General features: G+C 50.3%; 1 protein-coding gene across 33 annotated transcripts in view; it reads right to left on the bottom strand.

The window, feature by feature from the left end:
- Positions 1 to 27,032, bottom strand: part of CAMTA1 (calmodulin binding transcription activator 1) — a 938,154-nt gene that overhangs the window by 458,412 nt on the left and 452,710 nt on the right. For all 33 annotated transcript variants that reach the window (XM_058304523.2, XM_058304506.2, XM_058304505.2 and 30 more), the window contains one exon: positions 1,671 to 1,806. In XM_058304523.2, coding sequence (XP_058160506.1) covers positions 1,671 to 1,806 — 136 coding nt within the window. The remainder of the gene's footprint in view (positions 1 to 1,670; positions 1,807 to 27,032) is intronic.

The raw sequence follows: 27,032 nt of genomic DNA on the forward strand, positions 1-27,032 counted from the left end.
AGAGAGCCACAAATCACTCCGAATGTAAACATGGCCTAAAAATAACCATACATCATTCTGATTCCATCCAGTGGCAATTCTAATTTATAACATGAGGGACAAAAATGAGCACGGTGGCTCTCTTTCTCCCTGGGCTCCTGAGGCAGAAGTCTCCCCGGCTGTTACAACCCAAAGCTCCTGAGTTACACGTTAGCAGAGGCGAGCTACGGGCGCCCAGAGGCCGGGGCTGCTCCCCGCGGCTGCAGTGTGAATTCCTGCGGGTGACACTCTGCCTGAGCAGGTTCCGTTAGTCGCGGAGGCAGCGGGGACCCCCTTCCTTGACCCCCCTCCCCCCACTTTCCACCTGTTACTCTGTTGTGGGAGATGGGACCAGGGTCCTGCTAGAAAGGGCGAGGCCCCGCCCCCCTGGCTCCGTCACCGTGGCTAAGATGAGTGCGCACCAGAGGGGGTCCTAGAGGTGGGTCTAGTGCGGCATGCTCGGGGTGATCTGCATTTTAATGTTCCGTGCAGTCAATTAAGTCACACTGTGCCAACCCTGTAAACTGGAATTTCTCAGAGAGGGGCTTTCCTTGGTTCATCATCATAAAGCATTGTTATTAGGTATAAAAAAAACCACATAAAACAAAAGTGATCTCTCTCTGTGGGATAATATCATAAAATCCATTCAATGCTATTTTTAACAGCGATGAGAGCACATGATTAATATAGAAAAAGCCATCATGACAAAGAGTGTCACGAAAGCCATCGGCGCGGAAGGGCAGTCCGTGGAGCTCAAGTGGCTTACGTCCTTGTCATCGATATTGGCCTGCTGGCCTGCTGGAGGACCCAAAGCCAATGCGCTCCAGGACGCCTCCCTCTGACCGGTTTAAAATACAGGGGTTCACAGCAGGCTCCCGGGCCTTGGGCCAAGGCAGCACTTGCCACACCCCTGGGAAAGGCCCTTTCATCGGGCTCCTTAGGAGACAGAGAAGGACGCCCCGCCCTGCTCATCCTCTCCCTCCACGCCTGGGGCCCCCAGCCCAGACCCTCAACCCAAGGTAATATTTTTTTATGTTCTCCCAAGGTTGAGAGCTCACAGGGTTGGAATCAAAGCAAAGCCACCAGCCTGTACCATGGCACAGTCTCACCCAAGGACCGGAAACCAAACTGGGCGCAAGATCCCAGCATGTTTCTGCAGCACCTCACCTCCATCCAGGCCTGCACCCATCCCACACACCCGGTTATACTGCCTCACAATCTTAGCATCCAGGTCCTGTCTGAGCTCGAAACACCCAGGTGGGAAGGGAAGGGTTTGTAATTAGAGGAGAATTCCAGGCCCTGCGGGCCAGCTCAGCAGAGCAGGTGGGCACCACCTCGCGCGCGAGCCTTCCTGCACCACGTCCCCACTTTCCTGGCACCTGCAAACTCTCAGCACATGCAGAGAGGCCCTTCTGTGACAAACACAATAAACGATTCTGCGGGAAGCTGGCGAATCCCCATCTTTACACCAATGACTCCCTAGAAACACGAGCGCTTTGGTTAAATCCTGTTTCACTGAGACTCTAGGGTAAGAAGGGAAGAGAAAGGGGAAGAGAAAAAGGAAACCAGGGTCTTGGCAAATGAAAATTCCATTCTCCGCACGAGCCCAGACATGACATTTGTGGAACATGAGAACCTCGTCCGCTCTTTACCTCCACTCCCTGGACCTTCAGTTTCATGTGGTCCTCTCGGGTGGTTTTCCCATCTTTCCTCTTTTTCCAGCAATACCCGTCTTTCCTGTACTTCACTTTCTTCCTGTTGTAGAGTATCATAGAGCCATTCTGTGGTCTGGGAACAACAAATGGTTAAATTACCAAGAGCACCAGGCAGAAGAGAAACGTATGAAGAAAGTAGCGTAGCCCAGTAAAAGTCTCGAAGAAAAGCAATATAGTCCACATTTCCTGGTATATAATTTTTCACCTTTTATTGCAGCTCCCTGGATTAACCATGTTTTATGACCAGCCAAAATTTGCTTGTGGATTTGGTACCTAATGAATTAAATGTGTCAATGACAGGCTTAAAAAACATCCCTGAGGTAATATCCACCATCTAATCAGGATATACGATGTGGGGGCCCGAGCTATGCACCGGAAAGGAAGAAAACAGAGAGAGAAAGCAAAAAGAGCCGGGGGTGCTGTGGCAGACTGCAATAGCTTATCTCTTGTAGAAGGATTTTCTACACATCTTATAATCCATCACCCAGCATTAGGAAATAAATAAGTTGAACGCAGACGCTAGATGACTATGTTAAGAGCAGACCAAGGGAGGAGCTAGTCACGGAGTCCAAATACTCTTGATTCATTGCCTACATTTAGATTACTGCTCGGCACAAAGCAGCATCTCCAGTCCTTCTTCTCAAGTGAGCTAAGTGCCTGATTCTTTCCCATTTGGGCTTCAACTGTCAGAGGGCTCAGATACTGTCGGTAAATTCATCTATTTGGTGCATGGCTATGGTACTGTAGGAAAAATAGCTGCCCCTTGCTAAGCAGTAAAAGTGGATGGCCGCTCTTGTGCCGTTTAAAAGAACAAACAAGAAGCACCTTGGGTTTTCCAAAAGGAAGCCACATGCATCAACCACAGAGGGCCAACGTGGCTGCATGCATGTCCGAACTTGCAGCCTTCCCATATTCGGGTTTGCATACACCAAGGAAAGAACTAAACCTCTTGGATCTGGGACAGGTGTTGTGGTAAATAACTTCCAAGTAAAGTTGCAGCAGGCCCAACCCCCAAGAAAAGAGCAGCCGCCCTTGCCGGGGGTGGGGGTGGGGGGCAGGTGTGTCCACGCTGCACCTGGCTGCTCGGCACAGAAAGGGAATGCCAGGTGAGGCCGGCAGGGGCCCTCCAGCTCGCTCTCGTGGCCAAGCTGAGAGCGCATGGATAAGGCTGGTGAAGTGGCTCCAGGATGCGAGTCATCCATCCATTTCTCCGCCACGGCAGAAGTGAGAATATGCCAAGGCAGCCACCCCTGCCCTGGAGTCGGGGGCATGGGCCTCCAACCCCTTTCTTCCCTCCTTTTTGCAACAACGGGCTGCTTTGCAATTGGGCACAGAACATCTCGCTCTTGATGTCTCAATATTCCATTGTCTGTAGGGGGAAGAAAATCACGCCAGGGTGACAGCAGCTAATTGCCGTTCCCACCCAGCCCTACCCTGTCACTCAATGGCAATATGATGACTCAACAGCGATTCCTTGGGAAATTACAGACTTTCGAAAGAGACTCCCAGCACTCCATTGTCCCCCCAGTCACCGGGCAATTGGTTGGTGTCAGTGTTGGTTTCCTCCCTGAATCTGTGCCGACACACAGGCAGGGAACAGCGCCACGGGCTTGTCAAAAAGCCATCTGTTGACAGCACTTGTCTGCAGGAAAGCATTCACTCCCATTTCTCCATGGCGGTGGGCTCTGGCACGTGGGGCTGCCCGCCTGCCTCTTCCCACCTCAGCTCTGCTCTAGGTACTTGTACCTACTCCTGAGAGCGCTCCAAGCCCTCCTCACCCCTCGAAGACCCACAGGAAGGCCCCGGAGACCAGCTACCGTGTCCCAGACTGCCGCAGGGGAATGCAGGGGATGGACAAGCCAGGACTCTACACGTGCCTCGCGCTCTCCAGACTGAAGGAGGGTGCCGTCGGAACACCGTGGGGACGCCTCTCATCCCAGAGCACCCCCTGCTGAAGAAGACGCCACGTCATCCAGTCCAGCTCCTCGTGAGCTAAGGCACAGTTTGTAGCGACTCCCTTTCTGAACGTGGTTGGTAAACCCCAGCCGAGTTTTCAGGCAACTGTCCCCGCTTATAACCAGTATGACCCAGAAAGAGTGGGCTCCTCAAACATCATCATCTAAACGTCAGAGTCATAACTGTCCTCACCCAAGGAGACCCATCATCCCTGCGGCCCACTCTTTGTCATTGGAGAGTGATATTATCATGCAATGTAAATGGCCTTAATAAATGGAATCATTTTAACTTGCAATAATGAGCAAGCTAGCGGTGTTGAACCCACCGATCTGACAGTAGCAGAACTCGCCTCTGCTCTGCGCCCTGTGATGGGGGACGGTCCCTGTTGTAGCTCACCGATCCTAAGAACAGCCAAAGGGAAACCAGGCGGGCTGCAGAAGAAGAGACACGCCCCCAAGTGCAAGGAAAACAGGGCTGTATCGCAGTCCCAGAATAAAATGAAGAACAAGTCTGAGTTTGTGGGAAGGGGGTCAGTGGGAGGAGGGATGGGAATCAGAAGGAGGAGACAAGGGAGCGGGGGAAACCTCTCATCTGGGAGAAAGGCAAGGCAGGCCCCACAGGGCCAGGTGGGGCAGGGTGTAAATCCAGTTCCTAACAGCATAAAATGTGGCCCCCACTGGGTAGAGTGGGAAAGTGGGAATGGAGCTGGGGACAGATGGCATACCAGAGGCTGCATGGAGGAGGCCTGGAAGCTAGCAAGTCAGGTCCATGGGCTTCTCCCGGGAAGCTCTGCAACTTAGCAATGCCATCGGCACCCACGTTGCATGCCTGGAGCTGGGCTGAACCCGACAAACAAGTACCTGCGTCTACATCTAAATCTATGTCTACCTATAGATCTACACATCTATGCTGAATCTAGAGTACAGTCATATCTGTATTGTGTTGCATCCTCACAACAACCCTGTAATTATCATCCACAACATACAGAGGAGGAAATCAAGCATCCTATCCAGAAAGTGTCCCAGCAGGGTTCACTCTGAGTCAGTCTGACTCCAGAGCCACCACTGCAGCTGCTAGTTTAGAGGAGACTGTGGGGGCCAGGCCAGGTTTGAACCCCATCTCAGCATCCCTAGCCGGGTGATCATTAAAGCCCTGAGCGCACCCCTCACCCGCTGACGGGCAGGGGTTTGGGAGGTTGAGCAGGGTTCCCCGCCCGTGTTTGGGACGTGCCCAGAGCCCCCCGGCAGCAGTAAGCTCCAGCACCCCATGGCGCTAACTTGCAGGAAAGGGCCCTTTTCATTCTTCCCACTCCCCTGCTGGTATTTCCTACGATCACCTCCCAGACAAACTGCATCAAAGCCTCATCTCAGGATCTCCTGGGAGAAATCAAGCTAAGGCTGCCAGGCTGACAACCTCAGGGAAAACAACCAGAAACCTCCATCGCTGCAGTAAGGAGCAGGAGCTTCATGCTAGCCTGGGAAGCCGCTAGCCAAATAAGCCTTTTACCTAGGAAACTAACAGCTGGCAAAACCAACAATGCTCAGGGCAATATGGTAAAAGACCACGGGATCAATGGAAAACCTACTACAAATGATAAAAGAAGCCGGTACGAAATTAAGATAAAAATCAATAACATATATTTAAACAAGGAATAATGGCAGACCCCATTTATTATAGAGAAAAATAAAATTAAATGTGTAGGCAAAACTTAACAAGAAATTCCCAAGACCTAAAGAGAAATTGCATAAAATCTTCTCAAAGACACAAAAGTAGATTTTAGTAACTGTAAATGTATAACATGTTCTTGGTTAGGAAGAGTTAAGGTCATAAAAGTATCAGACTTCCCAAAGTTAACTTACAAATGTAATGTCATGTCAATAAAAATGACATCAGGATTTTCTCTGGATCTAGAAAAATTGTTAATACCATTTATTTGAAAGGAAAAAAACCCACCAAGAATAGCCAGAAAAATCCAATATAGAAGACTGAGCTATAGGGGCTAGCCTGCCAGATATTAACACGTACAATAAAGCCTCTATAATTTAAAAAGCATGGAATTGACACATGAGGAAATAGACAATGAAGCAGAATAAAAAATTCAGTATATGATAACAGGTGGAGAGAGGATGACTTTTTAATAAGTAATGGTGGGATAATTGGGAAGGCTTAGGGAAAAAGATGAAATTGGATCTATCCTTCACATCATATACCAGCACAAATTCCCAGTGTATCAGCGATTAAAGTGCAACAAATAATATTAGGCATGCTCTAAAAGAAAATACAGGTGAATTGATCTATAATCTGGAAGTGGGGAAACCATTCCCAACTATGATGCAAACTCCAGAAACAATGCGGGAAAGACAGGTACACTTGATTACAAAATAAAACTGCCGACCAGTTTTCCCCAGGGGCTATGCCATTGCACACGCCCACTGGAAGTACCTGAGGTCTCCAGTTTCCCCACGTCCTTGCCAAAATCTGGCACTTGCTAATCTTTTGGATTGTAGCCATCCAGGTGTGTGTGTCTCACTGTGTCTGGTTTGCATTTCCCAATAGCATCTTTTCTTGTCCTTATTTACCATTTGTGGTAGTTTGAGTCTTTTGTGGACCCCAGAAAATTATATTCTTAAATTGGCCCAATCCTGTGGGTGTGAACTTATTGTAAACCTTTGATTAGATTACAGTTAAGGGTCCTTTGGTTAGATTACTCCAGTAAGGCATAGCCCAGGTGGCTCTTAACTCTCTTACTAGAGTCCTTTATAAATGGGATAAATATACAGATAAAGAGGCCACAGATGCAGCAAAACTCCTGGAAGCTGAGAGAGAAAGTCTTAGAGCAGTCAGAAGCTGAGAGCAAAGGAGCCTAGAGCAGAAGACAGAGACCGGCAGAAGCCATCACTGTGTGCAGCCCTGTGCCTGATGGCCCGCAGCTGCTCCCGATGAAGCTATCATCTGGACATTTTTCTTGGCCTTGAAACTGTAAGCATTCACACATTCATATAATTTGTTTTTTTTCAATCATTTGCATATTTTTAATTGGGTTGTTGTTCTTCTTATTAATATTTTGTAACAGTTCTTTACATATAATCTGAACAAAAGTCTCTTAACAGATACATGATTTGCAAATATTTTCTCCCAGTCCATGGTTTGTCTTTTCTTTTCCTTAATGGATTCTCTTGAAGGGCAAAGTTTTAAAGTTGATGAAACCCAATTTATCATTTTTTTTCTATCATGAATCATGCTTTTAGTGTCATTGTGAATAATTTTTTGCTTACCGCAAAGATTTTCTCTTATACTCTCTTTTAAGTTTTGTATAGTTTTAATTTTACGTTTACGTCTACAATCTATTTTGAGTTAATTTTTGTTTATGGTATGAAGTAATAGCCTAAATTCTCCTTTTTTGGGGGGGGAGGGGCTAATATGATTATCCTATTGGCCCATTAAATTTGTTTTTAAAAAGAACTATCCTTTCCTCATTAAATTCTCTTGACAAATTTGTTGAAAATCAATTGACCATAAACATAAGGCTTTGTTTCTGGACTTCCTATTCTATTCCATTGTCTGTCCTTACGCTAGTACCATCTCTTGATTGCTGTAACTTTGGAGAAAGCTTTAAAATCAGAACGATAAGCCTTCTAGCTTTGTTCTTCTTCAAAATGGTTTTGACTATTCTAGGTTCTTTGTGTTTCCATACAAATCTAGGATTAGTTTGACAATTTCTGCACACACACAAAAAATATCTGCTGGTATTTTGGTAGGAGTCTCATTGAACCTATAAATCAATTTGGGATGAATTGCCATCTTAACAATATTGAATCTCCCAATCCCAGAACATGGGATAGAATTTTTTTTTTGATTGTTCATTTCTACTATATAGAAATAAAATTGATTTTTTGTATTTTGATTTTGTATCCTATGACTTTGCTAACCTCAGTTTATTTATTCTAGTAGTTTGGAATATTTGGGGAAGATTCCTTGAGATTTTTTACATGCAGGGATTATGTTGCCTGGGAATATAGTTTCACTTTCTCCTCTCTGTTCTGGATGGCTTCTATTTCTGTTCTGGATGGCTTCTATTTCTGTTCTGGATGGCTTCTATTTCTGTTCTGGATGGCTTCTATTTCTGTTCTGGATGGCTTCTATTTCTGTTCTGGATGCCTTCTATTTCTGTTCTGGATGGCTTTTATTTCTGTTCTGGATGCCTTCTATTTCTTTTCTTGCCTCATTGCACTGGCTAGAACCTCTAGTACAGTGTTGAAAGGTAGTGGTGAGAGCAAATACTTTTTAAACAGTATGGAAAGGACTCAGGAGTCACCTGTAAGAGCCTCCCACTGATGAAAGATGGGACAATTTGAGCATTAATAAGAATAAAAACTGCAATTGATTAAATACATGAAATATTATTAAATCCCTGAGTTCATAATGATACTAAAATAAATAAAAAAAAACTCATTGGCCATTGTTGAAGGATGCTAATGACCTAACACATTATTCTGAAAACTAAAAAGGATAGGGGAGAAGAATCAATCACTTATACTACTTTGCTGTACAAACTATTCCTTTCAGTTACCAAAAAAAAAAAAAAAAAAAAAAAAAAGGTCTCTATAAAAGCATTCCAGCCAAAACATGAAGGAAAAATGGGAGAATTAAAATATTACCATTTTTCTACCCCTAATGAATCTAGACACTGATCGTTACTGGCTGCTAACATCTCAAAAGAGAGACAGTTTTTACCTGTCTCCTGACAAAAGAGCATTTGGCTATTGCAAAAAGGAAAAAAAAAGAGCTTGAAATTATTCAGAACTCTTGATCTAACTACCACTTTATGAGATCCATGGAGGACAGAGTGACATGGTAAAGGACACCATGGGGATAGAGTCAGCAAAATCCAGAGTGTGGAAAACTCTACAGGACAGGGGGCTCAGTTTCTTTAACAAGTATAGTGAGAAATAGACACAGAGAGAAAGTGTTGAAGCGGGACTATAGATTAAAAGAGACTTAAAGCAACGTATCAACCAATTGCAATGTGTAGACCTTATGTGGATACTGAGCCAAACAAGCAAATGGAAAAACAGCATATCAGATGACTGGTAATTTGGACAGGGACTGGATATTTACTTAGAATTATTTAGTGGTAGAAGTGATCATTGTCATGTAGCTGTACTCTTTAAAAGAATAAATCATTTAGAGATACATATTGAAATATTTACTGATTACATTAGATAATGTCTAAGATGTGTTGCAAAATAATGTAGAGGGAGCGGGTGGATGAAATGAAACAACCCATGAGTTGAAGCTGGATGATAAGTACATGGGAAGTTTACTATACTAGTCTGTCTACATATATGTATGTTTGAAGTTTTCCACAGTAAAAAGTTCTTTAAAAGAAGACAGTCATGGGATTTGGAATGAGATCTAAGTTACATCTTAAAAAATATCGGCTCAGCTCCTTATGAACAGTGCGATCTTGAAACAAACGACTCGGTCCCTCTGTTGTATCAGGCAAAATACAGGCAGGGGACCCAGCACAGTCGTGCCATGTAATGTGTTCTTCATGACTCATGATGAAATCCACAAACTTGACCCTTTTCACAGGGTTTCCCCTACAGAGCAAAGGTGTGAGGACTTAGGGAGTATTGAAATGGCATGCTGTGGGGTGGGGCTGGGAAACACCCATGGGACAGGCGGTCCCTGAGTTCTAAGCCCTGCCCCCACACTGGTCTACATCTTTAGGATGTGATATACGTACATGGAATTAGGTTCATAGAAGACAAGTAAGAACAGAAAGTAGAGGTGTGATGTGTTCCTGAGAAGTTTTGCTTGTTGAGGTTAAGCAGGAATTTATGGCGCAACTGGAGGTCAGATTCAAGAGTAGGTTAATCCTGTGAAATGAAAGGTCTAAACCCTCTTTCCAAGGCCTGAGTCTAACTTTAGAAATCACTGTACCCCAGACAGGTCAAGTTTATGGGCTCTCCTCCTGGAACCCCCACATTCCCTGTTACTAGCTGATCATTTCCAGGACCTCAACAACCACCCACAGTTCTGAGCAGACAAGTGACACCCATCCAGTTCTCCAGTAACCCGGGACTTCACTGGGTGCTGGCCTGGAGGCAGTGGACATCGTGCACTAGGCGCCATGAGGGCTGCCTGGCACTGAGCGCCCTTGCGTTCACGAGCTCTGCCGCTGGGAGCATGCTTGTGAGGAGTCCACCTCCCAGTGGGGCTCCGTGGATGACACCTGCACGGCTTCGAAAGAATCTCCATCTCCAGAACACTGCCCTTTTCCCAGCTGGAGCCCTACCCCCCTAGGGGAGCGCCTCCTTTCTTGGGGCGTTTGGCTCTAGTCTTTGGTTCCATTCCTTGAGCCTCGAGGCACAGAGAAGGGCCTGGCCAGGGGGGAACACAGCACCTGCAGTTCCAGCTGACTCTGGGCCCTTGCCCCCACGCAGAGCAGGCCCTGGGAGGAGAGCACATTCTCCCTGGCGTGAGCCGTAGCGTCAGAGAAGTTGACACTTTTCCTGGGGCCAGAGCTAAATCTCCGTTCCAGGGGGCGGTTTGGAAATGAGAGATGCCAACCTTCATCACAGCTCTGTAGTTGATGTGCCCACACCTTCTTTCTGATCCTTCCAGTGCAGAGTGGCCTGACCTAAATATACCGTTAGAGGGGAGCCATCTGGACCAAATGCCAAGGATAACCACGACGACAACCACTACAAGAGCTGCCTTCTATTATGCATTTACCGTGTTTCAGACACGGGGCAAGTCCCTTCATATCTATTTTTCATTTTAATCCAGAAGTAACTTAAGGAGGTAGATAGCTGTTATCCTTTAGCGGTACGGAAATCCGGGGCCCAGAGACGTGAAGTCATAATGTTCCCAAGGTCATACGGATGGTAAAGACAGAACCGGGGGTCACTCCACTGCACCCCGCCTGAAGTCCTGCTGCAAAATCCCTGCACATCCGATGCCTCCTCTCCCTTTTCAGTCCAACAGCCCAAGGTACTGCCCGGGCCCAGGGACCTGCTTGGGGCGGGCATTGCCTGGGAAGGAAGGATCATTTGAGCTTGATTGAAATCGTTCCCGTAGTTCTTCCTTTTGTTGCAAGGGGAGGGAAAAAAAACCTGGGAGAGGAAAGTCTCCTCTGCTTATCTCCCTCGCACACAAACCCAGTGGAGAGGAGTAATTGATGGGTGGAACACAGCGAGGTTGATGGAATGCCAAGCGGAACCCCAAGAAGCCACTGCGGCAGCCCACATCTCTTCGGAAGGGGCCAGTTTATTAACTCGCAACCTAGAATTTTCTTCCCACTTTTTTTTTAAAGGTTTTCAAGATTTGGGGGACAAGGAGCAAGAGAGCTGGTCGTGAGTATTCAGTGTCTACCCCCAGCCCGGCCACTTGGAGCTATTTACGGAATGATGGAGAAGAAAGAGCTGTCGGGCCCAGCCCAGGCTGCAATCTGCCAGATATGAAAACCAATTGCTTTTCATAATAAATTCCAGCTGGAGCCATAGAAATAATAAGGACAAGGAGAAGGTAACACCAATTTGCTTTATTTGATTAGCTCCTTCTTGGGCGGTCCAGCCCCGGCTCCTTTTCATTAAAACAAGGGCAAATTGAAAATCGTAAAAGAGGTTCTCTTATCAGAGAACAAGCGGCTGGGTAGCCTCATATCCTAAAAGCCCCCCAGCAGCCATGAGGCGCCAGCCAGCATGCCTGCTCTTGCTCTTTGAGACGAGCAGATCCTAAGATGCCAGGAGCTGCCAAGAGCTTCACTGGAAGAGCCCAGTGCAAGTTTTCATTTTCCTGAATAAAGTCAGGGACTGCCCAGAGCACTGCCCCGTGCCTCGGGCTCCGTAGCCCATCTCGTGGCACCCTCGCGACCACGCTGTGGGAAGGCTGCCCCTGGCAGGCAGGCACAAGGGGAACCCACCCAGGCCAGGGCGGACAGGCGCCTGCTGGTTCCTCATCTCTGTGTGGCGGATGGAGAGCATGGCGGGGGGGGGGGGGGGGGGGGGGGGGGGGGGGTAGCTCACGCTTCCAGCATTCACAAGCAGAAGCCAATTTATATTTCCCAAGGATCGTTCAACGGAGGCTGTTGACCAAAACCGCAGATTTGTTCAGCTAACCCGTTGCTGGAGGCAGCTGGAAAGGAAGAGGCTAGCTGTGCAGGGGCCACTGGCCGTGCCCAGGAATCGCCCCAGGGCAAGTCTGGGAGGACTCATTCACGGCTCCTTCCCTCCAGCTCCGAAGGCTTCTGACTGGAAACCCCATTACGACAGTCTCACACCACGACTGATGCAGCTCATCTGTTTATTGAGCAGCTATTAAGGGCTGGCGTTTGTGGAAGGCACTCAAGATTCTGTAGTGAACAAAGGGCCCCAATCCCTGCCTTGACAGGGGGCCTGCTGTCTAGTGGGGGAGGAGAGGAAAATGCCCTAGGGGAGCTGCCAGGACAGGGGCTGGAGGGGGGGGGGGGGACAAAGCAAACGGGGCATCAGGCCCTGGAAAGAGGGTCTGGAGACGGCAGATTGTCTCCTGAGGGAGATGACGGTGGGAGTCTGGAAGACTCCCAGGGACGGAGCACCCTGAAGGCAGGGGCGCTGCTGGGTGGCTCTCCGGAGGAGGTTTGCTTTCTAGGAGCGCGAGCAGCAAGGCTGAAGCCTGTGCAGTAGGCTTGGGGCGTGCTGGGGCCGGCCAGCGGGCAAGGGAGAGGGGAGGACACGGGGTCTTGAACAAGAGTAGAGGAAAGACAAATGAACCAGGTAATGCAACGAACAGCAACGAAGGACGAGCGAGGACCGTGGCTTTGAATCCACGTGTGACACTGAACAGTAGACAAATCCCGGAAATTGAGCTGCAAGCGCAACCTCGGAAAGTGCAATGGCGAAAGCGCCTCTGGGCGCAGGGTACGATGAGGGCACCAAGGGAGGCTGCGTCTGGACGGGGGCAGAGGAGTTTTCACAAAGCTCCCAGCCCCCAGAGAGGTGACACTTAGGCAGAGAAAACGGGGGAGCGGAGGCCCGCAAAGGAAGATGCAGAGGGACGCCTTCCAGGGCGGGCCCCACTGCGGGCTTCACCTGCCCGGGCGTGGGGAGTGCTCGAGGCCTCGGCAGGGAAGGGGGGCACCTACCCAGGCCTTTCAAGACCCAGACAGGGCTTGCTCTGCCTGCGCCACCTGCCGTGCTAACCTGTAAACAGTAAGCACCCGGGGTGGGCCACAGCGCCCAGTGGCTCCAGCACTGGTCCAGGTGCTGCGGCGAAGGCGGCAGGTGTGGTTAACATCTTCGGGCAGCTGCCTTCAAGTGAAGCGGATCACCCTCCCAAACACGGGTGGGCCTCATCCCATCGGCTGAAGGCCTGAAGAGCAAACACTGAGGTCTCCCGGGGGAGAAGAGATTGTCTCAAGCCTGCAGCGTAAACTCCTAGCTGATTTTCCAGGCTGCCCGGCTGCCCTACAGATGTCAGCCTGGCCGGCCCCCGGCCATCGCGCAAGCCCATTCCTTAAAATAAATCTCTTCATCTGTACATTAGGAAACTTTCTCTTTCCTTAGAAACAAATGAATGAAGATGTCTACTACACTTGAAGCATTCGGTCAACGGCGAGGCAAAGCAAGAGGGAATGTAAAGGTGAGAGAGAAAAGGTGGCTTTCTTAGGATTCAATGCAGTTGGAAAGAAAGAGAACCTTCCACATTGGCGGCTCCGGGCGGCCCAGATGAGGAGAGTCCTGAGCCCAGCCAAGCAAGGAGAGCGTCACCCACATGCCACCGGGGTCTGTTTCCCAGCCGGGCCCACCGCAGCCTCGTTCAGCCGAAGTCCACTCCTCCTAAGTGGAGCCCCTGCCACCGCAGCCCCCTCGCTTGTCACATTCCAACATCGATATTTTATTAATAATCTAATGTAAATCTGAGAGAAAATTAATGTGTCATCTCCTAGCAGAAAAGACTAAACATCGCAATGTGACGGTCTGTTCAAGTTGTCGTTTATCATTAGCATGCAATTCAAGGCGAGGCTTCCCCAGCCAGGTGGGAGTTTTCAAGACAATGAATCTCCAGGAATTAGCTGCTGGTCCAATTATTCCGGTTCCCCCCACCACCACCTACCAAAGAGATAAATTCTATCTCTGTGGGGGAAAAAAAAACACACCAAAAGAATAAAAGGGGAGGAGGGGAGCCGCTGTTCTCCTTCCTGGTTGAAATCAATTTTTCTCAAGGAGACAAGGCAATATTCATTTTGCGAGAAGGGAATAAGGCTGTACACTAAAGGCCGATAAATGGAGCCGTTCTGATGAAAACTTCCTCAAATCAAATGTAGGGGAACTTCTTAATGGGCTTTGTTCTTCTTTTCCATAATCCCTAACGATTACGAGGAAGACGGGCGAGGAGGACGCGGCGGAGGGAGGGCGGCGTGGACACTGGGCAGGGCCGCTCTTCCAGCGGATCCAGAGAGGTCAGTGCAAACGCTGGCCCGCCCGCCCGCTCGGCGCGGTCCCCTGTGGGCCCCCCAGATGAGCACGCCCTGGTCCTCAGGGAGCTTGCAGTCAGCAAACAGGGACACCAGTAAAAACAGATAAAACCTAGAAAGGCAAGAACCCAGGATAAGAATTCTATGGAGTAAAATACGATTTTTTTTTTGTCTAGTAACTTTTTTCCAGCCTTAGTGCAAAATGTAAAAATGCGCTCTGGAGGAAGTCCTGCCTGGCGCTCCGGAGCAAACGGGGGACTTGGGAAGAGGGGCCGGGCCTGGCGGCAGGTCGGTGCAGGGGTGGGCTCTTCCAGGCAGCGGGAGTGGGCTGACCCCAACGTCCAACAGGCAGCGGGAGCCCAGGACCAGCCCTGCTTCCGCTGGCAAGGCCCATGGAGCGCCACGCACTGTAGCCAGCACCCACCCGGTGGGCTCTGGAGCAGAGGGGCAAGGGCCCTGGGGCGGGAGCGGCCACCCTCCCCCCAGAGGCCCTGCCACACCGTCCCCATGGCTGGCCCTCGCTGCTGGCCCACATGCCACGGGGACAGCAAGACCGCCTCTCCCCATGGGCAGAGTAGCCCCAGGGTGTGCCAAGGCCTCGTGGCTCCTACTTGCCTGCTGCCCACCCCCCTCTGCCCCCGACTCTGAGGCTGGTCCCCCCTCCACTGGCTGCTGAAGAGCAGGACGGGCCTCAGCTCTTAGTAGCAATGGGCACCAGGCCCCTGTGTGGCAACCCCCCCCCCCAACTTGTGGGGCTGCAGGGCTGGGAGCTGAGCCGCCCTGCCCGGGTGCCCTCTGCCTCGGCCAAGAAATAATGATCTTCCTCTGGGGAGGGGCTCAGGCTTGGGCGTCCAAGCAGAAAACCCTGAACTCTGAGCCCCGACCAGGGCAAGGGCTGCGGCCGTCCCCTCAATCCCCACCTGAACGCAGCGAACGCCGCAGGGATTAACACGGGCTCAGGGAGACGACCTTTGGGAGAGAGGGAGGGCCGACAAGGTTGGCGAGGGCTCCAGAGGGCAGGCTGGGAAGGGGAGGGGCTCTTCCACCAAGCCGGGGCCTGGGGGAGGTGGGAGAAGCACGTGGGCAGCCTGTTGGGGGGCTGCCGGACGGTCGGGCAGGCGACGGGCTCTGAGCTGGGAGCCTGGGAGCCCGAGAGTCGGCGCAGGCCGGAGCTGGGAGCTGCTGGTTTCCGTCACCCGCCCCCATGTCCACCCCTGACCCCAACTTCACTCCTGCTCCCCCGAAGCTCCCTTTAAGTGAAAAGCGCTTCTCTAAGTTTCCAGGAGGGCTCCAGCAGACAAACCCCGAAAAGTGGGCTGCGACTCCCTAGCTGCTACTTCACAGGCAGAGCTTTGGAGCAGGGAACAGAAGTCCAGGGGCTGCTTTCCCGGCTCCTGACCTGGCTGCACAGGTGACAGGCTGGGCCCCCTGGGGATTTGCCACTGGGCCTCCGCAGGCCTGTTCTTTGGGCCTTTGGGGCCCCAACAGGTCTCTCAAAACCCCTGAAAGAAATATCTGGAAGAAATGGATAGCAGGTTCTACGTTTTGTCCATCTCTGTGGCCTGTAGGACTGTCAGCTCTATTTTCTTCCTTTTGGCCATCTGGATTTCCAATTTTCTTATGCTGAGCATATTGTTTTGTAATAAAAGAGAAAGGGAAATTCTGTTTAATTGAAAGTTGAATTCTTAGGAACCCTCAGGCCAACCCCCTGCCCTCTTCTCTCCTGCCTTCCCTCCTTCTGTCCCAGGAGGCTCGGTGCCACTGCCCAGCTCACCAGCCGCTGCCCAGCTCACCGGCCCCTGCCCAGCTCACTGACCGCTGCACAGCTCACCGGCCCCTGCCCAGCTTACCAGCCGCTGCCCAGCTCACCAGCCGCTGCCCAGCTCACCAGCCACTGCCGCAGCGTCTGGCATGTCTGGCATTACCTTCTTGGTCCTTGAGGAAAGGACCACACTTGGCACCTCTCTCCAGACTTGCGCAGACCCCAACCTGCAAGCGTGAGGCCCCAGCGAAAACGGCGACGAAGGAGCAGGAAGGGGACACTCAGACACCCACACGGATGAGCCAGGCCGCTGCCCGGAGCCCCTCGTTCCTCACCACTTGCGCCTTGGATGAGTGGCCAAGACTGCCCGGTGGGGGAAATGTACCCCCTTCCCTGCCCAGATCCCCCACCCCCACTCCCAAGTTCACACGGCAGGTAAGGGGGACCTGGGATCCCGGAGCAGGCAGGTGCGCGTCCAGGCACACACCTAACCCTGCCCTGGCCACCTCCCCCAAAGACGCCAAAGCTGTGCACGACCCAACAGGCCGACCAAGCCACCAGAGGGCCATGAGGGCTCCAGCCACCGCGTGGCTCTTGTGGGTTGAATGTGTCCCCTAAAGGAACATGCCCGAGCCCTGGTCCCTGCCGTGGGAAAGCGAGCTTATTTGTCATCAGGCTCTTTGAAGATGTAACTAGTTAAGGTGAGGGCAAACGGACTAGGGGTCCCTGGTCCAGTGTGACCAGTGTCCCCTTGAGAAGAGGAAAACTGGACACAGGACAGTGACGGCCATGGGGGCGGAGATCGAGGGCCACCACCACAAACCCAGGCCCAGCCGGCGGATGCCTTGATTTCAGACGCCTGGTCTCCGCGACCTGCGCCAACACGGCTGTCGTTTAAGCCGAGCCGTCTGTGGCGCTTTTTACAGCCCCGGCCAACTAAGTGCTCTACCGGAGGAGGCTTCTTGCAGAGTCTAAACACCGCTGCGTGCTAAATCCTAACCCCCCCCCAGATTAAGTAGGTACATTCCCAAGACGGAAACGCGCGATGCAGACCTTTCAAAGGGCTCCCCACGCCACCCTCCCTCTGCAGGGCTGGGCTATCTCAGGGATCCATCGCTGGCTCTCTTTAATTATAACATGAATTGTGCTGAAGGTGTTTTGGTCAATAGAGACCTCTACGCCTCCTCTCCACAGAGCTCGTAAATCAAGCCTGATGCTCTAACAGCCATGATGCTCCCCTAATCATGTTACTGCATTATTAATAAGGCTGTTTAATGCAACCAGTCCCGACTAAATTGTCACATAAAAATTTGGTAAATGTCAGACACATCATTTAATAGAAAATGATGTTTTACTGCCAGGGGAGCGAGGTGGCCAAGAGGATGAGGTAAAAAGCACAGAGATGACCTCAAGGCTTCCAGAACAAAGGGGTCCTTCCCTGGGGCTCCTACCTGGGGCTCTTGTCCCCTGGCAGGCAGGCAGCCATCCCTAGAGTCACCGTGTGAGGGGTGAGGGCAGGGGCCAGGGTCAGGGTTAGAAATAAAGGGTAGCCCCTGCCCTCATGCAGATTCCAATCCTGCTGGAGCCAGAGGGAAGCATTGGGTTTCCTTGATCACTTTCATAGCCCTTGGAAGGGTTGTCATACCCATTTCAGGAACCCAAGAAAGCTCCCAGGGACATTGGCCGACATCTAACCATTCACCATGCCCACAGGTATGGGTTCCCCAAAGCAAATTGGTGTCATGGAAATCTGAAAGGATGGCAGTTGGCTCCACCAATGTGGATGGACAAGGACACAAAGGTATACATAGAGTGATGCTCAGCACAGCCTGGTTTATAATAGGGAAAATGCAGAAGCCACCAAACATTTACGCCTTCAGTTAATCGCTTTTGTAAATAAATCACAATATACCAATATAATGGAACACTGCACAGATATTAGAAAAGACGGTACATATCTCTATTTACTGACCTATTGAGTTAAAAAAATCAAATAGCAAGACAGCATGTATGGTCAGATATCATTTATATCAAACTATATATGCAGCACCCATATATCTATATGTGCACATGGAAAAATGATGTTCTCCAAAATGTTAACCCTGATTATCTCTAGGGATGGGATTTCAGAGGATTTGTGCATTTTCTGTTATATCTTCCTTTGCAGTATGAAATGTTCTTCAGTGAGTATGTACTATCTTTGTCGAAGAGAAAAATATTAATATTTTTTAAAACGAAAGGATAGTGTTACTGAATGAATTCAATGACCATCTACAGAGCACCTACTCTGTGCCCCAAACTCCATCCTTGCACTGAAGACCTCCCAGGAAAGCAGAAGCCACAAGTAACAAATAGATGATGGTAATTCAGCGAGAAGCAGGCGATGGTGGAGGCGAGGCCGGGCGGGATTCGGAGGTGGCGGCGGTGACGCTGTCGTCTGCCTTTGACCGTGAAGACCCCCCACCCGGGCACCTCCTCACAGTGTGCGCCTTGGGGTGGGTGCTCGGCTTCATGGAGAAGTCCCACTGAACAAAGGACAGAGCCCACGGACGTGGGGACAGTTGGCCTTGGAGCAGAGAAGGAAAGGAAAGGTGGTTCCTGAGCACGGTTCCTGCCCTGGGCAGCTGCCATACACCTGTGCTCCTTGGAGCACCAACCTCCCAGCAGACCCCAACAGGGGGCTAAGCTCCTGGCCCTAGAGATGAGCAAACAGAGGCCAGGAAGGGGTGTGACTCGCTAAGAGCCACACGGGTGGTTACAGAGGGGCTGGCACTCCGTTTCCCATCACTAGAGCTAGCCAAGGAGGGGGACGCATGGCCTTTATGGAGGGAGACTGGACCCCATTCTTCCAAACTGGGTGGGAAAGCGCACTCGAGGCCTCAGAGCTAAGTGTGTAATCATGGGGCCCTTTCCAAAGAGGAGACCAACGAGGAGACGTGGGTCCCAGAAATCCTGCTCTGTGTCCCAGCGTCCCTCTGTCTCTCCTGGGGTTCAGCTCTGCTGGCACACAGCCAACCTCACGCTCCGCTTGCATGATTTTGTCCTCCCAGATGTCCTTGGCCTCCCAGGGAAAGAAAAGCTCCAAGCTCCAGAAATGCACTGCCTTAGGAGAAAAAAACATTCCCACTGCTGGTCCAGAGAGGAAGTTCCCAGGATGTTGTCGATGGTGGAGGGGGAGAGAGTGGGGTTAGCACAGGGGCTTTTGGGGGAATCAAGTCACCTGTCTGCTGTGCCCCATCCAGCTGTGTCTTAGTCCCGGGGGCTGCTATAACCAAGTACTGCAAACTGGGTGGTTTTGAACAGAAGGGTATGGTCTCCAGCTCTGGAGCCCAGAAGTCCAAAATCCAGGTGCCAGCAGGGCTGCACTCCCCTTGAACCCTTGGGGAGGGTCTTCCCTGCCTTGTCCCACCTCTGCTGGCTCCCAGCAGCCCTGGCCTCTTGCTTGCTGATGCATCATCAGCGGCCTCCTCCATGTCTGTCTGGGTCCCAGTTCCCTTTTCCTACAAGGACCCCAATCACACTGGACCAGGACCCACCCTGCTCTAGGTTGGCCTCATCTTAAGGCATCACAGAGACCCCTGTGGCAGTTTGGTACTATTAATGAATTCCTAAACCAGATATTGGATTCTGTTTGTAAACTGGTCTCTTCCTCTGGGTGTATTAGGTTTCATTAGATTCAGAGGTTTCACTTTTACTTGATTAAATTAAGATTGGGGCTTTGATTTGGCCACGTCAGTACAACGTCACGTCCCCACCCCCTTCGTGGGTGGACACTTAGACAGTAAATATACAAGAACACAGAGGAGAGAACTTGGTTTTGATGCTGGAGCCCCAGTGAGAGATGAGACATTCGCCAGATAGTCTACAGCTGACCTTGTGAAGAGAACAGAGCAGCTGAGCCCAGAAAGAAATGAGCCCAGGGAAGAGAGAGGAGCCTGATGCCAGCCTGCTGCTGAGATCAGAAGAAGCTGGAACCATGGAGCCTTAAGAGGAAGGAGGAAGGCTGAACCCTTGCAGACATCACCTTCCATCTTGCGTCAACACAGGGCAACAGACTTTGGGTGAGAAAGTACCTCTTATGGTACCTTAAGTTGGACTCTTCATGGCCTGGTAACTGTAAGCGTCTACCCCAAATAAACCCTTTATAAAGGCTAACAGAGTTCTGGTACTTTGCATCAGCACCCCTTTGGCTGACTAATACAACCCTCTTTCCAGATAAGGCCACATTCACAGGCCAGGGGGTAAGGGCTTAGGCATGTCTTTTGGGGACACAATTGAATGAGCACGCACTAGCTAGTACCCCTTGGCTCCTTCTGCACTCTCCTGGACTCTCTGCCAATCTCCCGCTCTCAGCCAAGGAGAAGATGGATAAAGGCACTTTCAGCCATTGCTCTGGGTGCAGGTCGGAGGAGACACCCTTCTGTGCATCTGCTCACAGAGCCGGAGAGCAGTACTAGAGAATGAAACCAGGGCTCGGGGAGGATGCCTTTGGCCCCTCCAAATGAAACAGATGGGAGGTCAAGGCAGCAGGGCCAACAGGGAGGCACATCCAGTACACTCCCCCACGTCAAGTACACCTCTGGCCCTAGCGCCTTCCCCTTGCCTTCAGCTACCCCCAGGTGCGAGGTCCCCCTGGAGCGGGTCAGTCCCCGTCTCTCCCCCACCTACAGAGGCACTGGGATCCCACCCTAGGGGCAGAAGGGGGCACAGAGATTGTAAGTTTTATGCTGCCATCCAAAAGGATGGTGTTTAAAAATAAAACCAGTACACAGCAGATTCCCTAAAAAAATAATTTTAGCAAGTGGAAAATAGTTTTAGAGAACGGCTTTCTATCTTGCCTGGAAAAAAGAGTGAACACAACCTGGTAAATTCAACCAGCTCCTTCCTGGTGTTCCCTTTTGCCTTTGGGTGGAGACTAAGCCACCCCACTGCGGCCCATCCAGTAGGAACCTCACGAAGTGCTTTGGCCACTGCTTGAAGGCCTGACCTTGTGCATGCTGTTATCCCTTCGACTAAGCCAGCAGCTCTCCGCTGTAAAATGAGTCTGACCACTTCCTTCTCACAGGAAATCAGATGTGATAGGTGAAGGGTGAGGTGCATTGAGCTCTCTGCTTTATGTACAGGCACTGCAAAATTCAAAGTGCAGCTGTACAAGTGATGCCACGAAGGCTTATATTAGTGACTGTAACCACGATTGTTCTGTGGTTGAAATAGTTATTCAGAAATCTCTCACCAAGGAATCAGCAAGTGACAGCCTCGATCCCCCACTGAAGATGGGGTGATGCCTTCATCAAATCCCCATATATACACATGAAAAATTGAGATCTAATAAAGTAAAATTGGAGATTAGATGGGTCAGATGGCCCAAGGAATTGGGGAGAAGGTAGGGGGAAACAGATGAACATGGGAGATTATCGGGTATGTGGTTGAAAGTATAATATTGAGAAAACTCTTTAGAAAATATAATAAGGAAGGGTTACCTGTTTAAGGTGCTTAATGGGGGGCATCTGGCACTGGGGGAGGCTTCTAGGAAGTCTGTGAGTGCTCATCTTGTAATAGTGTGTTATATCGTTGGGTTGAGACCCATGCAATGAGTGGGAAGGTGTACCCCCATCTGGGGGAGGCCTGATGTTCTCAAACACAGGGAATGGTATCTCTCAAGAGAATTGCTGGTTCCCAATGGGGGAGGGCAGCCTAAAGTGTCAAGCCCTCAGCATTGTTGCAAGTATCTGTGAATCTTGTCCTTCAAGCAGTGAAGATTGGTTGTCACTGTGGATCCTGAGGGGAGGGGAGAGAGGAATAGAATAGATGGAAGCAGGGTAAATGGGGGGCAATGGAAGTGTTCCACAAGATTGTGCAATTATGGATATAGGACATGTTCAATTTCACCAAAAATGTATAAAAGTCTATAGGCTAAAATGTAAACCATAATGTAAACCAAAATGGAATCATGTTTGGTAGCTATGTTTCAAAATCTCTACATCAGCTGCAGCAAATATAACATGAACATGTAAAAAGATCATTGCTGGGGGAGGGGGAAAAGGGTTTGATGTTGCATATATGGGAGACCCCTATATTGAATAGATGACTTTACTGTGATCTAAAACTTTTTTGAAGACAAAATTAAAAATTAAAAAGACAAAGATGTAGATACTAAGGAAGGAATGAAAGAAATTACCTTGCCACTGTACACACAGGGCTACACCTATTACAGTGATGAAAGGAAAAACATCAAAAACAAAGTTTTATGATATTTTCATTTTTAATACCCCAATTTATTTTTACTTTTAGTTTTTCTAAATTAGTATGTATTCCATTTCTAATCTTTAAACCTATCATTACTATTTCATTTTCCTACTAATTGAATTTGGCAATATATTAGGCTTCATTTTTGAAGACGTTTTGGACCACAGAGGGGTTCAACTATGGCAGGAGAGGAGCACTGGTGTGGGATGTTATTGATGGGGGGGCACATGGTTGGGAGGGAGTTCTCCAGGACGTGTATATAGGGTATATAAAAATGTTCGGATATTCGTTGGGTATTTTCATAGTAGTTACAGTTACAAATGACAACTGAGGGGGTGCTGAGTTCCTAGCCATGGGAACGCTGTCACATTCCCCACTGGAACAGCAACAATTCCCCAAGTGCAAGGGAAAAGACCAGTGAAGAAGGTTGGTCCAATGATGAGCCCTTGATACCGAGGACTATGCTTATGAGCCTGTGTGACTGAAATTTCAACTAGGTCTATAGCTGCAGGGTGCCTAAGAGTTACCTCCTGAGAGCCTCCATGTTGCGCAAATGTGGCCGCTCTCTAAGCCAAACTCAGCATGTAGATGCATTACCTTCCCCCCAGTGTGGGACATGACTCCCGGGGATGAGCCTCCCTGGCAATGAGGGATTACTACCAAGCACCAGCTGATGATGTAACTAGAAAAAGTCCTTGGAAAGCAGACTTGACCCAGTGGTTAGGGCGTCCACCTACCACATGGGAGGTCTGCAGTTCAAACCTGGGGCCTCCTTGACCCGTGTGGAGCTGGCCCATGCGCAGTGCTGTGCACACAAGGAGTGCTGTGCCACGCAGGGGTGTCCCCCGCGTAGGGGAGCCCGAAGCACAAGGAGTGCGCCCTGTAAGGAGAGTCGTCCAACGTGAAAGAAAGTGCAGCCTGCTCAGGAATGGCGCCGCCCACATGGAGAGCTGACACACAAGATGATGCAACAAAAAGAAACATAGGTTCCCATGCCGCTGACAGCAGAAGAGGACAAAGAAGAAGACACAGCAAATAGACACAGAGAACAGACAACTGGGGTAGGGGCGGGGGAAGGGGAGAGAAATAAATAAATAAATCTTAAAAAAAAAAGAAAGAAAAAGTCCTTGAATAAAAGGGTCAACTCAGATCAGCAGAATATCTCAGCCTACATGTAATATCAGGTGTTAAAAACTGTTTTTTGACCTTGGATAAAAAGGGAAAATGGAAAGGACAAATGAGATTATATGGCTATGAGTCTCCAAAAAAGAGTCAAGAGGTCATCAGAGGGGTCACACTTACACATGTCTCAGCAGGATCCAAGAGACAGCCCAAGTAGATACAATCCCAGGTACTGGTGCTCCTAGGGGCTACGGAGACACACAGGTTCTACAGTCAGGGCAGATGGCTCTGGAATTCAGTGCCATGTCAGTGGGCCCTACTTTGGAATTTGTGTTCCTGAGTGTGATGGAGTTGGACTCAGATGTGACCTTTCTACACATGCCTCTTCTATCACTTTTACTGAACCTGTGGTTGATGTTGTGGTTGGTGTATACTCAGGAGACTTGAATCTCTGGGCTGGCCATGTGCCAGCTGGGCTCTGAGCCTCAGCTGAGTTGTAACTCCTACCCTCCAGTTCGTTGGACTTACCCAGGTCATCTTACAGGGGGTGAAGATGTTCAACCATCACAACAGGGAACCAAGAGTGCCTACAACTACAAGCAGAAGAGTCACATCCATCGGCCATGTGGGATCTAGGCTCCCTCTCGATTTGGAGATGGAGTGGACGTCACCATACCAGGGTCCACAGGATGGAGAAATGGAATGTGGATTGGAGTGGACTTGCTGGTATTCTACTGTAAAGCTGTTATGACTCTAGCAGTTGAAGAAATTGTGTCATTGATGTGGAGAGGGTGGCCACAGTGGTTGCTGGGGCAGGGAAGGAGAAGATGAGATGTGGGGGCATTTTGGGGACTTGGAGTTGTCCTAAAAGACATTGCAGGGACAGATGCAGGACACTGTATATCCTGCCATAACCCACTGAATGGACTGGGGGAGAGTGTCAACTACAATGTAAACTATAATCCATGTGGTACAACAGTGCTCCAAAATGTATTCACCAAATGCAATGAATGTGCCTCAATGATGAAAGAGATTGTTGGTATGGGAAGAGTGGAGTGGGTGGGGTGTGGGGTATATGGGAACTTCTTATATTTTTTAATGTAACATTTTTTGTGATCTATGTATCTTTTTTAAAAAAGGCAATTAAATTTTAAAAATTAAAAAAAAAAAGGAAGCCGGTTTGTATATTCCATAAACCAAGTAGAATCTCAGATGAGCTCTTCTAAGCTTCTTATTCATGGGGAGTGAGAGACTGAATGTGTGCTGGAAGAATTTCCCAGCCAGTTCCAGCCTGGAAAAGCACACACATCTATTCACTCAACCAACAACCACTCATTAACCACCACTTCCAATACTATTCACTTGGCATAGTCACATGCCTTTTCTCACCCTGCTTTGTAACCCAGGACCTCACCTCAATGGTAGGCACTCAGCCAACTGCCTGTCGATGACGCTGGTGTTGCGTGGCCCTGAAAACACAACCCTGTCCTCATGAGGCCTTCCCTGTTATCCCGGCCCACAGCAGGTGCCCCTGCCGTGCATCTCCCAAGCAGCCCTTCCTCTGTTCCATTGCCTCTATCCTCTGCTGGGCTGGAAGCTCAGTGGGGGCAGGGACTGACTCTGGTCACTCACCCCAGCCTGGCACACCCAAGAGGGAAGTAGCCACTAAATCCCTGCATGAAGGGACCAAAGCATGAGTGAATGAACGAATGGATGGGAATGAAAAGGCAAGACCAAGGACCAAGTCTGGACATGATGAGATGGACCGAGGGGGGCAAGCAAGGGTAGAGAGGAGGGAGGGTGTGATCAGCAGGGGTAGAGGACTCTGGGATCAGAAACAAGGTGACTTCACAGAGGGAGCAAACTGATGCTTCCTGATCACCCCTTCTGCTCCAAGCGGAGTGCCGGCATCTCCCCAACGCCGTGTTGGTCCTCACACTGGAGGCATTAGGGCCACGTGCTGGTGGAGGAAATCAGGCTCAGCAGGAGGGGCAGAGGCGGGCAGAGGCGGCCAGAGGCGCAGCCAGACTGGAGCCCAAGTCTCCTGCCACGGCTGGCCTCCACGACAGCAGGAAGGACCAATGGGCACGTCCGGGCCCAGCAGGGGAGGCTCCGTAAAAGGAGGGATGCACCCGCTGAGAAGTTTGTCTCCAGAGGGACGCAGCGGTGAAGTCGCGGGCCGGGCCGTAGCAGCAATGGGGAGGGTCTCTGGAAGGGAGGCCCAAGATGCCTAGCACTCTCCAGCCCACAAAGACCCAAACTCACACTCCACCCAGGCACGGCCGCTGTGTCGTGGGGGAGATGGAAGGGGTGGGGGAGGCAATAAGATTTGCCTAAATAATGTCTTGGACTGTGATGGAGAGCATTGGGCAAGAGGAGGGGACGGAGAAAGGGGGAGGAAGAAAGCAGACTGCAGAGTGGAAGCAGAGTTCCCGCAAGAGTCAAATCTCTGCTTCCCCTGCAAGTCCATCGAGACACAGAGCACATGTCCTCGCAGCCAGAGGCCCAGGTGCTACGCGGCGCTGCACGAGGATGGGCGAAGGACCGCCCCAGGTTCCACCGCCTGCCTGGATTCATGCCCAGGGCGTCTTCTCAAAAGTCCCTTCTATTTAGCTGATGGTTCTGAACAGTTTCATTTAGCTGGAAATCATGCTTGGTCCACTTCCCAGACCTAAGTGACATTGTAAGGGCCCTGCACAACACAACTGGCAGCAAAGCAGCTCAATAAACCATCATCTCAAATCAGGGACCTGTCTCCACCCGGTTGGTGAGCAGACAACTTCCAGAAGCTAGAGTCCCTTGTGCCACCCAGGCCAGGATTACAGAAAGATCATGGAGGCATGTGCACCTGCGTTTGTGTGCTTAGGACTATGGGTACATATGTACATATACATGTGTGTGCATGGGAATGTATATGCATTGTGTGCATCTCTGTGTGTGCATGGTGGTATGTGAGGGCATATTTGTGTTTGTGCACATCTGTGTGTATGCATGGAGTATGTGGATATACATGTGTGCACATGTGTCTGTACATGAGGTGTGTGTGTACACACATCTGTGTAGTGTGCATGAAGTGTATGTGTGTGCGTATTTATAAGTGTGTGCTGGGTCATGTATGTGTGTGCCTGGAGTGTGTGTGCGTATGTGCACATCTGTGTGCATGGGGGTGTGTACGTGCATGGACTCGCATCTGTGTTTGCATCTGGTGTTTATGTGTGTGCATTTGTAAAACGTGTGCCGGGGGGGGATGTGCACACCTGTGTGTGTGCGTGTGGAGTGTGTACGTGTGCTCTGAGGGGAAGGATGGAGTGGCCACGTGGCCCGGGCAGTCAGCACCCCACTGGCCCATTGGCTGAAACCTGCCGGTTCCTTCACCTCATTTAATCCTCCACTTGGGTAGGAATCAATACCCCCAAACCACGCAGGAGAGAAGCGAAGCTCAGCACAGGGCCTGTGGCGCGAACCCCACAGCAAGTGAGAGCCGAGCTGGGGCTCACGCCCTTATCTGCCTGGCCCAGGGTCCCCCACTCAACGGGCCCGGGGTCATGTTTCTCAGCGTGTCCGTGGGTCTGCCTGTTACAGATAAGGATGAGCAGAGTCCCGTAGTCACAGAGGTTTGACAAGCAAAGTGGAACAGGTCTGATTCCCGCAGGGCTCTGGGGCTTTTCAAAGGCACGCACACGCTGAGATAACACACACTGTGAAAAGCCACGACGACCACGCTGTCCTCAAAGCCCGAAAGGCAGGAGCC

Source organism: Dasypus novemcinctus, chromosome 9, assembly GCF_030445035.2.
Source record: "Dasypus novemcinctus isolate mDasNov1 chromosome 9, mDasNov1.1.hap2, whole genome shotgun sequence".
Classification (NCBI taxonomy): Eukaryota; Metazoa; Chordata; class Mammalia; order Cingulata; family Dasypodidae; genus Dasypus; species Dasypus novemcinctus.